The 13,733-nt window shown below is 51.1% G+C and overlaps 1 protein-coding gene across 31 annotated transcripts in view; it reads left to right on the top strand.

The window, feature by feature from the left end:
* FOXP1 (forkhead box P1) overlaps positions 1 to 13,733 on the top strand; it is a 370,718-nt gene that overhangs the window by 244,990 nt on the left and 111,995 nt on the right. For 3 of the 31 annotated variants that reach the window (XM_050712845.1, XM_050712846.1, XM_050712847.1), the window contains one exon: positions 11,400 to 11,465. The exons of 27 other annotated variants lie outside the window; for them this stretch is intronic. In XM_050712845.1, coding sequence (XP_050568802.1) covers positions 11,400 to 11,465 — 66 coding nt within the window. Of the gene's footprint in view, positions 1 to 3,142; positions 3,694 to 11,399; positions 11,466 to 13,733 lie in introns of those variants that run through there. One more of the 31 variants, XM_050712865.1, reaches the window with a different exon arrangement.

Genomic DNA, 13,733 nt, shown 5'->3' on the forward strand with positions numbered 1-13,733 from the left:
AGTCGGGAGGAATTTTGCCCGAGGAAGAGCTGCACAACTGGTGCCGTGCCTGAAACCCAACGGCGCCTTTGCAGAAGTGTACGGCAGCCAGTCTGCTCCATCACGGCATGCAGTGAGCGTCCTGGGAGCCGTGGAAAAGCAGTCAGGGACATCAGAAACAGGCCTGGCCCTTCCAGGAGGTGCCAATGGGGCTCCTGCGGGTGCCAGGCCAGGGGCTGCAGCAGGGACGCGCTCAGGGCTCAGCCCCTGCCGGGGACTTTCAGGGTGAGGGGAGTTCGACAGTGGTGAAAAACACTCAATTTTAAATTAAAATGACAGCACTTAGTAGGAAACCCCATCCAGCTCTAATCTGTTTGTAAGGTGACTGACACATAAAGTGCTTTTTGTTTTAAGGTAGAAGAAAATGCATTCAGGATAGAGTTTCTGGTATAAATGTCAGGTGCAACGCAGTGCGTGCTCACTCAAAAAGTCAAGCAGATAACCTTGGCATTTGGGGACATTGCCTTGTATAAAATGAAATTGTATTTTGTTTTTAAAAAGGAGGACTACATTAAGAGGTCACCTATTAGCTGTGTTTTTGCTAGCTGTCTGAAACTCAGCTCTACTGTCTATTAAACTCAAACCACTATGTAAACATTCCTGTGTTGTTCCTGGTCTCTACAATGGCCAAGGGGATCGGGTTTCACCTGCCTGCACATCTTCAAGCAATTAAAGCAATTAGCTTGAAGCCATTTCACATTCAAGGTCTACTGTGACATTCAAGTCCAGAAGAAGTCTAGGGGAAAAGAAAAAAGAAGGCTATGGAAGGGCCACCGTGCAGCACGCCAAACAAATAATCTGCCAGGGGTTTGGGACTCGCAGCCACTTCCAAATGCCGTGGTGAGGCTTTGCAGCGGGCATGCGGAGTTGCTGCTGCAAAAGAAGAAAGATAAAGGCAAAGCACCTCATGATCCTTTAAATCATACCCAAGTTTTGCCTGTTTCCCTCTGGGGAGGGAGGGGGAAAAGTGAGGAGGAAGGAGAGAGGAACAGCAAGACGATTTTGAGCGGTGTTTGTGTGAAATAATACGGTGTCGGTCTTATTTACCAACATTTCTCCTGGCGTGGAGATCATATTTTTCTTCTAATCTACGTGGGGATTTATATTTGGTGTTTACATTGTACAACTGCACTCATCATGGCTAATGGATCAGTTACAATGACATTCGGCGTGGAGTTTAGCGATTCCAGCAGTAAGTCTTGAAAGCTGCTATTTTTTAAAAGGTTGGAGCAGATTAGTGGTGACCTTAAAAGATTAAACTAGTACAGTTTAAAGATAAATAATCAGCCTTTAGCACATTAGATAGCTACATAAGCATGACAGAAGGTGACTTTCTTACAACACTTTCAGAATCCAGGAAGCATTTTTACATTTGTAACTTGACTGGGCAAGGAACCGTGTTTTGCAGAAAGCAAGACGTAAACTGATTACACCACTTCAAATTGCTTAATACAGTTTTAAATCCACAGTTTTCCTGTTGGTTTTATTATGCAGAAGAGGCTAATTTTAAAAGCTCTGCCTGCTGCAAAAGAAGATCTTGCTTTGCTGTCCCGGAGGGTGTTCTTAATCAGAAATAACCGCAGGCTAAATTATAATGTGGAATCCTGCTGCCCTTTAACCTAACACTGCTGCTCATTCAGTGTTTGTTAACAAACAGCTCTAAGTACAAAATTATTTGAGAATTACTTTTTCATTATATTTGCTGACTTCAATTAGAATAAGAAGCTTATTTGGGGAAGAAGAATTAAAAATGTATGGGTTTCTACAGAAACTTTCAGCGATTGTTTCCCGGCAAGAGTCACGTTCGGTGCGGAGCTGCCGGCTCTGTGGCACACATAATTCGATTTAAATAAAATCACCTCCTGGACTTCTATCTCTGCACCGGCGGCAGAGGCAGGGCTCAGGAGCATCCCAGGACCCAGCCCGCTGCAGCAGGCACACGTAGGAGCTAAAATCATGAGAGAGGCGAAGGCCAGGGCGGCTCTCGTGCCAGGGCGTTAATTCCCATGTGTCCTAACGAGGACGCCCCGCTTCCCAACCCCTGCGGTGTTCTGGAGGGCCGGGCTATAGCCTCAAGAGGCACAGCATCCTATTTTTATTTCCCTTTGAGTAAGGTGCGATTGAAACGTACGCTTGGCAAATTAATCGGTGAGTTTAAGGTAAGGAGTGCCGAGCTGGTGGGGGCGGCCCAAACCCTCCTCTGTCGTTCCCCTCAAGTGTCTGTGCCAGAGCGGGAGCACTGTGGTACTCGGGGAGGAGGTGATGCCTCTGCAAAGCAGGTCTTTCCTCTTTTTTTTTTTTTTTTTCCTGGCTTAGTCTTCTGTTTCTGTGATCTGCCTTTTGAACTGTTTTTGTGGCTGATCAGTTCCACCTAATATGTCTCTTGATTTCTGCTATTGTAATACTCAGACGACATGCTGTTCTCTTCATTTTTATAAGCTTTAGATGCTCCTGCCTGTCATACTCTGGCGGTTTATCTTCAGCGTCTGGATTTGCTTTCAGACTTGCATGTCTATCAAGCTGCTGTTGCTTTGAATGTGAGATCAAAAGAAGATGAATTCCAGTAAAAAATTTCCTTGTATGAAGAAAAGATTGGGGGCCTATGTAAACATCCCACTGACAGCTCCCAATGAGTTATTTTAGCAGAGCATTAGCACCCAGAATGACAGACAGTCCAAGACTACACGCTAAATAACAAATCAGTCCCTTCAGCGGCAGCAGCGCGCTGCCACAACAGCGATACATTTTCTAAAGGAATCCTCTTCCTCGTTTTTATTGAATATGGCTGTTCGGCTGCTCAGCCCTTCGCGAGCTGCCTCCGAGTGCCAGCCCCAGTTTACTTTTCTTGACAATATCTGTGTCGTGTCACCGATGTGACAGAAGACAGGGCTTTGATAGCGGGGTGGGGAGACGGTTAGTTAGTCGGCTCGAGTTAAATAGCTGGTTTGTTTTGGGGAGGGGAAGGAGCCTCTGCAGAAGGGAAAGCATCTGCCTGAATACCAGGCGCGCGCTCGCTGAGATGCTGGACGCGAGTCCCGCGCCCGAGACAAGTTGCATTTTCGGGCGGTTGTTTATATTTCACTTCACGCAGTTAGAAAAAAAAAAAGTAGCTCTGAAGCCTGGCCAGCCTCACAGGGCGGTTTTAAGGGAAAGTCGGGGCGCTGCGGAGGGCAGGGAAGTGGAGCTCAGCCGAAACTGTGTGCAGATAGGACTTTGCCTCGATGCAGAAGCGAGGTGTGCGTTTTGCTGCCATTCCCCTGGCCGGGGACGTAATTAGTTCTGCATGTTTCTGCTGAAGGACAGGGGGTTTAATAACGCAGGGTCGCTCCGTTTCGGCGCGCTGCGTTAAAACCAACTCCACGTTTACCTGCCAGCTCCCACCCGATCCCTCAACTTCACAGGCGAAGAATTAGCCCAGGAGTTCTTGCGGTTTCTTTGTCGTTTAATAAAAGCAGACGTCGCTACTGTGGAGGCAAAGCCTCCCGCGGCTGCCTGCGAAGGGCAGTGCTCCAGCGCCTTCTCCCTCCAGCCTGCGCTCCGGCTGCACGGCACTTCCTGTTTATTCAAACATCTTTTTACCATTCTTCAGCCCCCGCTTCACAGAAACAGCCAGAACACATCTCCAGCGAGAGGACGGAAATCTAAAGGCAGACAGTAAGAGCTTACTCTGTTAAACTCTTCATTCGCTCTGCGAGCGGGCGGAGGGAAGGAGCGTGCAGCCAGGGCTCAACTTTTAACTCGCTGCCTTCCCCGGGGCAGGCTGCTCGGCGAGGGGAACGCCGAGGTTTCAAGCAAGAGCCGCTGCTTCAGGTTGTTTACTGCGGCGTTGACAAAAAGGGTGGGTTTTTGGCACGGGTTTGGAGAGCCCTGGCTAGCACCGACTCCCCTAGCAGGGCACGGTCGCCTTCAGCCGTCTCTGGAGCGCGAGCGGCCGTGGGTCACCGTCCCCTCCGGGCACCGTGGCTTCGCCTCGCGTTTGCACAAGTGGCAAGCAAAAAAAAAAAAAGAAAGAAAAAAAAAAGTCAACGTGGCTGTTGTTCTGGGGAGGAAGAGAGAGAGGTGTGAGCCTGCAGAGTCTCGTTTTGTTTTCCTCAAATTGTTTGCGTCGTGACTCTGGCACCGCTTTGCGAAGCAGCCTCGCTAATATTTGTACCAATTTCATGCTAATAAAAATCAGGCTGCTGAAACAAGCATGGCTATTATCTCATTCATATTACTATTGTTTAGACCTGTGCTACTACAAAAGGAAAGGCAAGGCATGCTCACGCCGGGGAATGGTTGTTAACTTCTCGTGTGAGGGATTTTCGCTGCAGCTTTTCAGTGTTAGTGCCTGGTGCGTGAGTGGTCTTCAGGGCCGGTCTGAAGGTAGCCCAGATCCTCTGGGTAACTAACCCACGTTGCGACGCGTAGGCTTGGTTGTTTTCCTCTCTGTTCAGGCGACTTAAAAAACTACTTGATCCTTCATGGCTGTGTCTCCCCCCTCCAAAGTCCACCAAAATAGCAGGTAACTTTTTCTGCGAGCCTTCGTGGCACTCGTGTCCTGCGAAACAGGAGAGGGAGAGGAAAGTGTGCTGCCTGCCCCATGGAGAAACCCATCCTCCTCGAGGCTTTTCCTGCCTCTCCGAGATCCAAATACACTTTAAAACGTTAAACTGTAAAACCCCATCTTCCTAGAAAAGAGAGCAAGGGAGAGAGAAATCAAGCTGTGTGCTCAGCCAAACCGCAAGTACAACAAACATATTTTTAAAATATATTGCTAGTCTGGCTTTTTAATGTTCAGAAGTTGTTCTACTTTGCAGAAAAAAAATGGTGTTTGCAACTGCCTTAAGGACAATTTGTTTAACAGTAGGAGTAATTGCATGGGGAAAATGGAAAGAGTGACTGAAGTTATTTACTCAGATGTTAGTGTAGGTGTGGGGCAGAAAACTCACTGTGGGAACAGTGGGCTGCTTTTCTTGGTATCTTAGTCTATTTGATGACCATCAAATTTCCCAGCTCAGTGGTTTTGTTTTTTCTGGATGGCATGTTTGATTATTTATCAGAAGGGAAAGGGAGTAGCTGAAGCAAATAAACATGTGACCAAGCTGTGTTTTGTTTTCCACTCAGAAGGCCGTGCCCTTTAACAGATACACAGAAAATAATAAACGTATTGTTTTATGATAAAAGGAAATTATGTGTGTCATTTTCTTTAGCAAGGCCATTAACCCCTTGTGCTCGGTGGTCTCCACCTTCTGGAAGCTTATTAGGTTTGCAGCTGGGAATTAAATGCACTTAAAAACCCCTCTTGTGTGGAATGTTTCCATGGATTACTGCCTCAGCCCTCTGGATTTGCTGGATTTATTACGTAGCCGTTTCTGCCTCAGCATATCCACAGCCCTCTCCCAAGTCGTACTTGGGTACGACTGCCGAAATGAGAGGCTCTTTGCATTTCTCGAAGGGTGCTGGCTTCTGGGGGGATACTGGGTGCTGCTGGGATCTTTTTTCCTCCACTGTTAGTGTCCGTGCGGCGTGAGGAGTCGCAGCTGGATGTAGCCCGTTAGAGACAGTGTCATTTCATTTGGTTCTTCGTTAAATGCCAGGTGTGTAGCACGTCGTGTGTAGTGTTTCCCTTGTAATACCAGCCCAGGACAATGCTCATTATCTTCCCTGGAAAAAAAAAAAACCATAAACTAAATCACTGTCAGGAAGTAAAATACAGGTTTGCCTCATCTCTGGGAAGCATGTTGCATGCTTTAGCTGCTTTTACAGGATTAAACGAAACAAGTTAAGACTGTCATGCACATGAAAGGAAACCGAGATGTGGTTTGTTTCACATTGTGCAGGTAGGTATAAATTTAATAGCCTGACTTGCTTTCAAACCCTCTCTTTGTCTCTCCGAATCGCATGTCAGCTCCAGCGCGGTTACGAGCGCCGCGCTCTGCGCTAGCGCCTGCCTGCCGCTGCCCGCAGGTGCGGCGTCGGGAGGAAGGCTCATCCTCCTCCTCGGGGACGCAGGGGCCCTCCGCAGAGCCACTTGAGATCAGGGAAAGAAGATTTGCCTGACATCTTGAAGCCTCTGACATCCGCGCGCATCCCCGGTTGGTCCGGGGAGGACGAGGCTGCGCTCGGTGGGGAGCAGCCGGGTGCCAGAGGCTGGAGCCGCGGGCGTCGTGTGGAGGGAGGAGAAAATGGCAGTCGGGACGCGGGGAGAGGAAGGGCCAGCAAAATACGGACCTGAAACCGAAACGTGATGCACAGAAGAAAGAGGAAATAGGCGGCTGGGGGCCAGGTGACGCAGGCGGGGGCCGGGCCTGGAGGGCATCGCCAGCTGCCTCGTGCCCCAGAGGCTGCCCCTGGGGACCAGGACGGGGCTGCGGCCCCCAGTGGCTGGGGAGTGGGGCTGCTGGGGGGCTTGGGGGGCTTTGCACCTCACCGTGCCCCAGCCCTGGATGTTGTCCTCGGGCAGAAAGTGGTGCGGGGAGCTGCAGCACCTGTCCACGGGGGAAGGCTTCCTCCTAACCCGCAGCCATTAAAGGTCGGCTCGCGCCCTGAAGCATCAACGTCTGTACCCTGATTTGTATCTTTATCTTCCAAAGGTAGCTGTAAACGCTCTCGTTACTATCTGGGCAAGTGTCTAATCCTCTCCTTGCATCCTCCCCGTGCTCTTGGCACTGCTGCTATCTGGTGACAGTAAGTTCCAGCGGGTAATTACGAGTTGTGTGGTAAGAAAGGAAAAAAAAAATCCCATTATCTGCTCTAATTTTTTGTTGTTGTTGTTGCTTCCTGACTTCGTTGAATGTCCCCTTTCTCGTGCGTTATGAGAAATGGCAAATAGCACCAGATGTACCTTCTCAGGCCGAGTCACAGTTTGTGTACTTTCATCATCTCCCCTCTTACTCATCTCTCGCTGAACTAAACACTCCCACCCTTATCAATCTCGCTCCGTATCTGCCGTGGCCTCTAATCATTTTTGTCGCCTCTGTCTGAGCCTCGCCTATTTTTGCTTTAACAGAGCCTTTTAAAATAAGGCGTTTAGGAGCTATTCTGGGTTCGGCTGTGCCGTAGACGCGACGTACCGAGATGGGATCTGCAGCACCAGTTGCCGTATTTCGGGCTGTCCCAACGTTTTGCTCCCTTCCTTCACCCGACGGCGAGCACACGGCGGTGCGTGGTGAGAAGTCGCAGTCACGGGCTTCGTTCCGTGGGCCTGCAAACGTGGGTTTGTGTATACAGTGCTTTGGAAAACAAGCTTAAAATATGTTCCCTCTTTTGTTGACCACACAGGGAAGCGTTCAGGCAGCTGTATGCCATGTACTATTTATGTCGTAGCTACAAAAAGGCGCTCTTCCTCCTCCCCCCCACCTTACCCCTCTTTTCTCTTCTCCATTAAAAAATCTGAGAACTTCCCGTGCTTTTGACATCCAAGAAAAACGCTGCTCAGCAGTGAATAGTCCTCCAAATATTCAAAGGTCTGGTTCGCTTTTGGATAAACACAGTAGTTCAGAATCTGATCGCGAGCCTACAGAAATGAGCTGGAAATCCCATAAGATTTTTTCATCACTCAGACATAGTTCAGTTCTGGTTCAGTTTGCGCTGGGAGCCAAGATTTGTATCCTTTCTCATTTTACCAGGATGTGTTGGCCCATCCCTCCGTTCTCGCTGGTACAGACCGCTACATGCTGTGAATCTTGACATGCCAAAATAAAGAGAGCCATTTTTAATGTTTGGGAACTTTTTGCCAGATGCTTTTTAAATGGCTTTGATGAGAGTTGACTGTGACTCTTTTAAAGAGGAGGCAGAAGGTGTTTTTACAGCGCAGCCGCCTGAGGATTTCATTTGTGCCTCGAGAATGGGATTTTTGTAGCCTTTGTTGCTGCCGTGGCCGGTTCGAGGTTCCCAGGTTTCGGGCGTTCGCTGAATTTGACCTTTTCTTCTACTGTCCCTCGCGGTCTGCTCCCTTCCTCCCCGCTTGCGTCTCGTGGTATTTCAAGAAAATAGCTCGGCCACCTTTCCCCCCAGGTTGGTGGAATTCATGAATAAATTACCAAATTAAAATCAGATGTTTTGGAGACGGAGCCGTGCTGTCCCCCTGGGTGGGGCTGGTCCCCGCAGCTGAGCTCAGCCCCACCAGCCGTGGGGACAGGGACAGGGACGGGGCAGGAGCACCCGGTCTGCTCGTCCTCCTGCCGGCTGAAGTAACCTCAGCACCCATGGGGATGGCGCTTAGCGGCACCGGGGCACAGGCAGCTCCATCAGGAGGCGTGGAAGAAAGGGTTTCTGTTTCCAGTGCCTTTTTCTGGAGGGGATCTCCTCCACTGATAGCCAGGATCTATTCCAGAGGAAGGAAACTGAGCCTGCTGGAAGAAAAATAAAGCCTCATCTTCTTTCCTTATGACTGAACTATTCTAGGAGATGCTTCAGCACGAGGCACGCTGCCAGCTCCCTTGCTCCGAGCCTGCCCCCCGTCACTTCAGGGACAGGATGTGAGTCGGGGCTTGTACACGTGGTCCTCCAGGTCCCTTCTCTTTTCCCAGCATGGGAATCACCCCTTAGTCACTTGGCCAAGTCTGCTGCGGCTAAGCAAAACCTCCGGGGCCAGCCGAGCGTTTGGCTCGAGGGCAGGCTCGCCGTGGAAGCTCTCCGGGTCGAGGAGCTGGCTGGTAGCCCCTTGGGAGCCAGCCCCGCGAGGCACGGGGTGCAGGCAGAAGGCAGCACCCCCCTGCCTCGCTGCACCCCCCTGCTGCACCTGCGCCTGCTCTTGGCCTTGGCTCCTTTGGGTGCTTGGAGCAGAGGTCAGGGTGACGGGGACAGGGAGGCAGCACCGAGCAGCTCCTTTCCCAGCCCTGGAGGAAGATGAAAGGGCTGGGTACGAATCTTGGAGGGAACAAGTGCTGCAAGAACATCTGCTTCTCCTTTTTGCATCTTCTACATTTCAGTCCTCCTCTTCATTTTGGTTCCTTTCCTATCCTCTCTAGTTGGTTCTTCTCACCTCCCCCTGTTCTGTTCCTCCCAGAGGAACAGCACTACCCACTGCTGTCGCTTTGCGCTAGGTTTTTTTTTGTTTTTTGTTTTTTTTTTCTTTCCCCTTTTTGCATACTGCTCCGCTCCTCGCCGCTTTCCACACGTCGTTCGGCTCCTCAGCCTGTCGGAGGAGAGCTGCAGCAGGGCTCCCCTCCAACGTGTAAGTTCCCTCTGCGTGTCTGCCTCCTACCACCGCTCCTCTACATCTGCTGCTCCAGGAGAGGAGGGTGGCGCGGAGAGGAGCTGGAGGGGAGGCAGGAGGGGGAGAGACACGAGGCAGCTCCGCGCCTCGGCTGCATCCGGGCGTCACAGCCTGGGAGCTGCAGCTCGCTGCTCCGCGCGGAGCAGCTGTGGAGTGGAGCGGGGTGTGAGGACAGATGGGAGCTGAGAAAGAAGAGAAATTGCTGGCTGAGTCTAAATCCCCCCTCGTCCCACACGGGAGAAACAAAGGTACTTGTCTCGCGAGGCTAAATGGGAGCGAGGAGCCCTTCTGCCAGGCGGGCCGTGCCTCCGCTGCGGGAGGCCGCTGGCTGCCGGCCCTTCGTGCCTGAAGCCCCCGCGAAACTCGGGGAAAAAGAACTGGAAAGGGGGCAGCGTGCCTGGTGCCACGAGGCTGTGTTTCTGAGACGGGCTGGGGGAAGCTGAGCAGGGACCTGACTGCGCCAGGATGCGGCCAGGGCTTGGTTATTCCTTGGAGGTCAATACGGAGCGCCTCGCTTAGGCAGCCTGGGGTGGGGTACGTTTTTTCCAAGGATAGTTTCTGCCCGTAAAATACCTTCCGTCTCATCTCTCTCTGCTTGTTGTGTTATTCTGGTTTTTAATGCCCATAATTGAAATAATGATGAAGTTGGCTGTGCAGATGTACTGCCTGGACACTTCGGATGGCTGTGTGACCGTCTGATTCCTGGGAACGCTTCCTTCCGCCTGCCTCAAGTTGCTTTCCCCATGGGCAACCTGGAAAGGCCCCAAACCTTTAGGAATCTGGAAAAGCACTTGGGATTTCCTTGGTGCTCTTCTCGCAACTTCTGAGCACGCGGTTCTGCGTTCTGGTGGCAGCTGAGCGCTGCAAACTGCTCTGGGAACCCGTGGGGCACAGGTCGGGCAGGGCAGCATTTCTGCTGCGTGCCATGTCTTCTGCTGGGTCCTGTGTCTTCTGCAGAGTCCCATGTCTTCTGCTCGTCTTCCCACAACCACCAACATGCACCTCTCCACTCTTCCCCGTGTTGGCTGTTCCGGTGCTCCCAGGTGGGATGAAGCTCCGGTGCAGAAACCAGCTTCTCCTCGCGTTGCGGGCAGGCCGTAGCGGCTGCAAGTCTTCGTATTTCATTAGCAGCTGATTGATATTAATATCGGCTCCAGCAGATGGAAAGGGAGGGGCTTGAGCTCTTTCTCCTCAATAGAAGTAGGCTGATGGAAAAACAGTTTGAGACTCACCGCCTTATTACACTGGCTCCAGCGGTGGAACAAGTTAGCAAGAGGCTCCATAGGACTGGATCTCGTTACTGTTTTCCTTATGTACTACTACCGTAAGCAAGTATATGGCATTTAAGCAGCATCTCTATTTTTAAAGTGCTACCCTCTTTTTCCAGTGTGTTTCTCTTTCCCAGCCCCCAGCCCCAGTCAGGAGTTCCTGGTCATTTGAAGGCAGAGGCAGTGCTGCATTTTCCCCCTTGGAGCAGAACTCGCCTTAAGAGGATGGTGAAATTGAAAGATTGAATTGCTTGCGTGAAAATGTCAAATTACACCAGTAACTTCAGTGATAACAGTGCCGGATGTTCTGGGCAAACAACAGCTGGGCAAACAAGTCGCGTTCCGTCTATCTTGCAATAAAATTGTCTTGGTCATCTCAGACGTATCACTTTTTTTTTTCTTCTCTCTTTTTTTTTTTTCCTGGTGCTTCTGTAGTTGGGAAACAGCGAGCGGCTGCTCCTTCCCTGAGCGTAGGGAGAGAGGGCTCAGAGGGGCTTCCCCCTCGGTGCTGCTGTGTCTCAGCTCTGGGGGCTGCAGCATCTTGGGGTGAAAGAAGCTGGATTCGTTGCATGGGGAACTTGGTGTCAGCATTTTTCCTGGGTTAGGTGGCACCCCATGTTTGCTCCCGAACACCATTCCAAGTTTGCATAACGTCTCAAAAATGCAGCATCTCAGTTGCCTCTCTGCTGTTCTGTTTTACGCAAGAAAATCTTATCTCTGGTCGATTTCCTAATGGATAAGAAAACAGCTCAGGACTTCACTCACTGCGTCTTGCATTGAGATGTAGCGCAGAGCAGAATCGAGATGGCTCGGTTGGTAGCAAGCCTTTTACTGAAATCATCTTTTGAAATCCGTGTTGATAGTGACCAAAAATTGTTTGTGTCTTGCAGTTACACAAAAATTGTGGCACTCAGGAGCTGCGCTTGCCAGGGGATGCTTTTCTTTCTCTCCCTTCAGTAAGTGGGAAGATTTACCATTTGTATTGCTGTGCAGAGAGAAGGATGATTGCCGATGTGGTGCGATTAGCTGCTGGGGGCCGGGATTGGCACCTGGCTGTATTTGCTCCAAAAGTCTGGCGCAGCTGTGATGGGGCTTGTAGGCACTCGGAGCAGCGCGGGTGCTGAGCCTGTGTGGCTTCGGAGGCGCTCAGCATCCCTACCTGCCGTCCCCAAACGATCCCACAGCCGCCGGGACGCACAAGCCAGAGCTGCCGTGCCGCTGCCCCAGCAATTGTTCCCTTGCAGAAGTGCACGCACGTGGTGTAGGTTTCGGATGCAGTCACGAGGGATGTGTGAGAAGAGCTTGGAGATGTCGGAGCACCCGCTCGCGAGGAGAGGGCCACGTTAGCAGAGCTGCTGGCTAGCGGTAAACAGTCCTGGCACCCTTGTTTCAGGACTTGGCAGCAGCAGGAGTTGAACCGAGTCCAGCTTTACTCTCTACTGCCTGTTCAGTAAGTTGAGGACAAGGCAGATGATTAAGGAAATGTGGGGAAACTGCTACAGAAGCTTTTGGAAAGATAAGAGACTTTGGTCTCCATGTCTGACAGTCTGGCACTTTTCACTAGCGTTGAATTCACATGCAAATCAAAGGCAACATCTACTCCCACAGGAAGCTTTATTAATGTACAGGCCTGCTCGTGAATCTCCGTGCTGATGAGGGTTGTGGGACCGACTTCGCTGTCGAATTAATTTCCCCGTGCATCCCCACCAGCAGGCTGCGTGGCCGTGGTGGGGTCCCCAGGCAGCAGGAGCCGGGCTCGGGGCGGCCGCGGGCACTGCGTGAAGCTGGGGGAGGCGTGGAGGCACTGCGCTGCCACGCACAGCTCTCCACAGCTTGCCCTAACTGGGATGTGCCACCGTAACGAGGGCAGGTGTCGCTGGGCTTGAACCGGCATCGGCAAATTAATTGCACAAAGGGTCTCCAAATGAGCTTCAGGTGCTCGGCATGTAAGGGAAAAGAGGGCTAGTGCTTCCTGGAAGGAGCTAGCCGTCCTTCACACACCCCGTCAGGTGTAAGGGGTGGTGGTGAGGCTTTGGAGGGACGGGGTGAGCGTGCCGAGGTGGGAAGGGACGGGCATGGAAGGGCAGAGAGGCAGAGTGACTCGGGACCCCTCCAAAGGCGCAGTGGCTGCTTGGTGCAGGCACGCAGTAAGAACCAACCTGAGCTATACACAACCTTCCTTCCGCATCTTAAACCCAAGCTCGTCTGATGCTTAGGTTTTATTGCTGCCGGTTATTTATAAGCGGAAGAGCAAAATCTTGAGAGCGAAGGCACGGGAAATGCCGCTTCAGGCTGCGATCTGCTGAGCTGCCAGCTTAGCGCCGTCTCACCCTCACCTGCACCTCTCTCGTCCTCCTGATGCTGGCCCTGCCAGTCCGCGATGCTCCCTCCAGCCACTACGTCCGACTCTGCATGGGTGCGGGTGGGACTGGAGCAGGGGCAGAGCGCTGCCTGCGCCCCCCGGGAGCCTCGGCGGCGGGCAGAGCCCCCCGTGGGCATCGGGACGAGCGCCGAAGGGCTCGTGGTGGCGGCGGCCGTCCCGCCGGGCTGCACGGAGCTTGCAGCCAGCTCCAGTAGAAACCAGGCATTTCTTGCACAGCTACTTGTTCTGGGAATCTTCAAAAATTTCTGGCAGCCAATTTTAGTTGTGCAACCTCTCAGCTGCCAGAACGGATAGAATATGATCATATCACATGAAATGCATGCAGGGTCTGCTATAGCAACTGTATTTCAAAGAGACAACACATATGGTGGCTGGTTCTTTTTGGAATAATATCTATAAGTTGATGATGTTTTATTCAAAAAGGCTGTAGCTTGAAAGGTTAGGGATGTTCTGATTGTTTAGTGTATGATTAAAGAAAGGCTTCCGTGGTTTTTTTGGCCTATTGAATCTAATTACTGGGAACTAAAATGATCATTTGATTGCACATTTACCTGGAATTATTCTTTGGCAGAGCCAGTCTTAATAATATATAATAATATGTTGCGCTTGTACTGTATAGCGCTTCTTGTCTGAGCAACTCAGAGTGCTTTACAAGTATTCATTAATTAAATAAGCCATACAACACCCCTGTTAAGTAGGTGACTGTTTGTTGCCCATCCCTTTAAATCTTCGAGGATATTTTTCTGCTGCCTCTGCTCACCCTTGAAGATGCTTTAACAGCTAAAGAAGCTAATTCAATAGAAATTATACGTATATATTTTAGCCGTACTGAGCACTTTGT

Source organism: Cygnus atratus, chromosome 10, assembly GCF_013377495.2.
Source record: "Cygnus atratus isolate AKBS03 ecotype Queensland, Australia chromosome 10, CAtr_DNAZoo_HiC_assembly, whole genome shotgun sequence".
NCBI classification, from domain to species: Eukaryota; Metazoa; Chordata; class Aves; order Anseriformes; family Anatidae; genus Cygnus; species Cygnus atratus.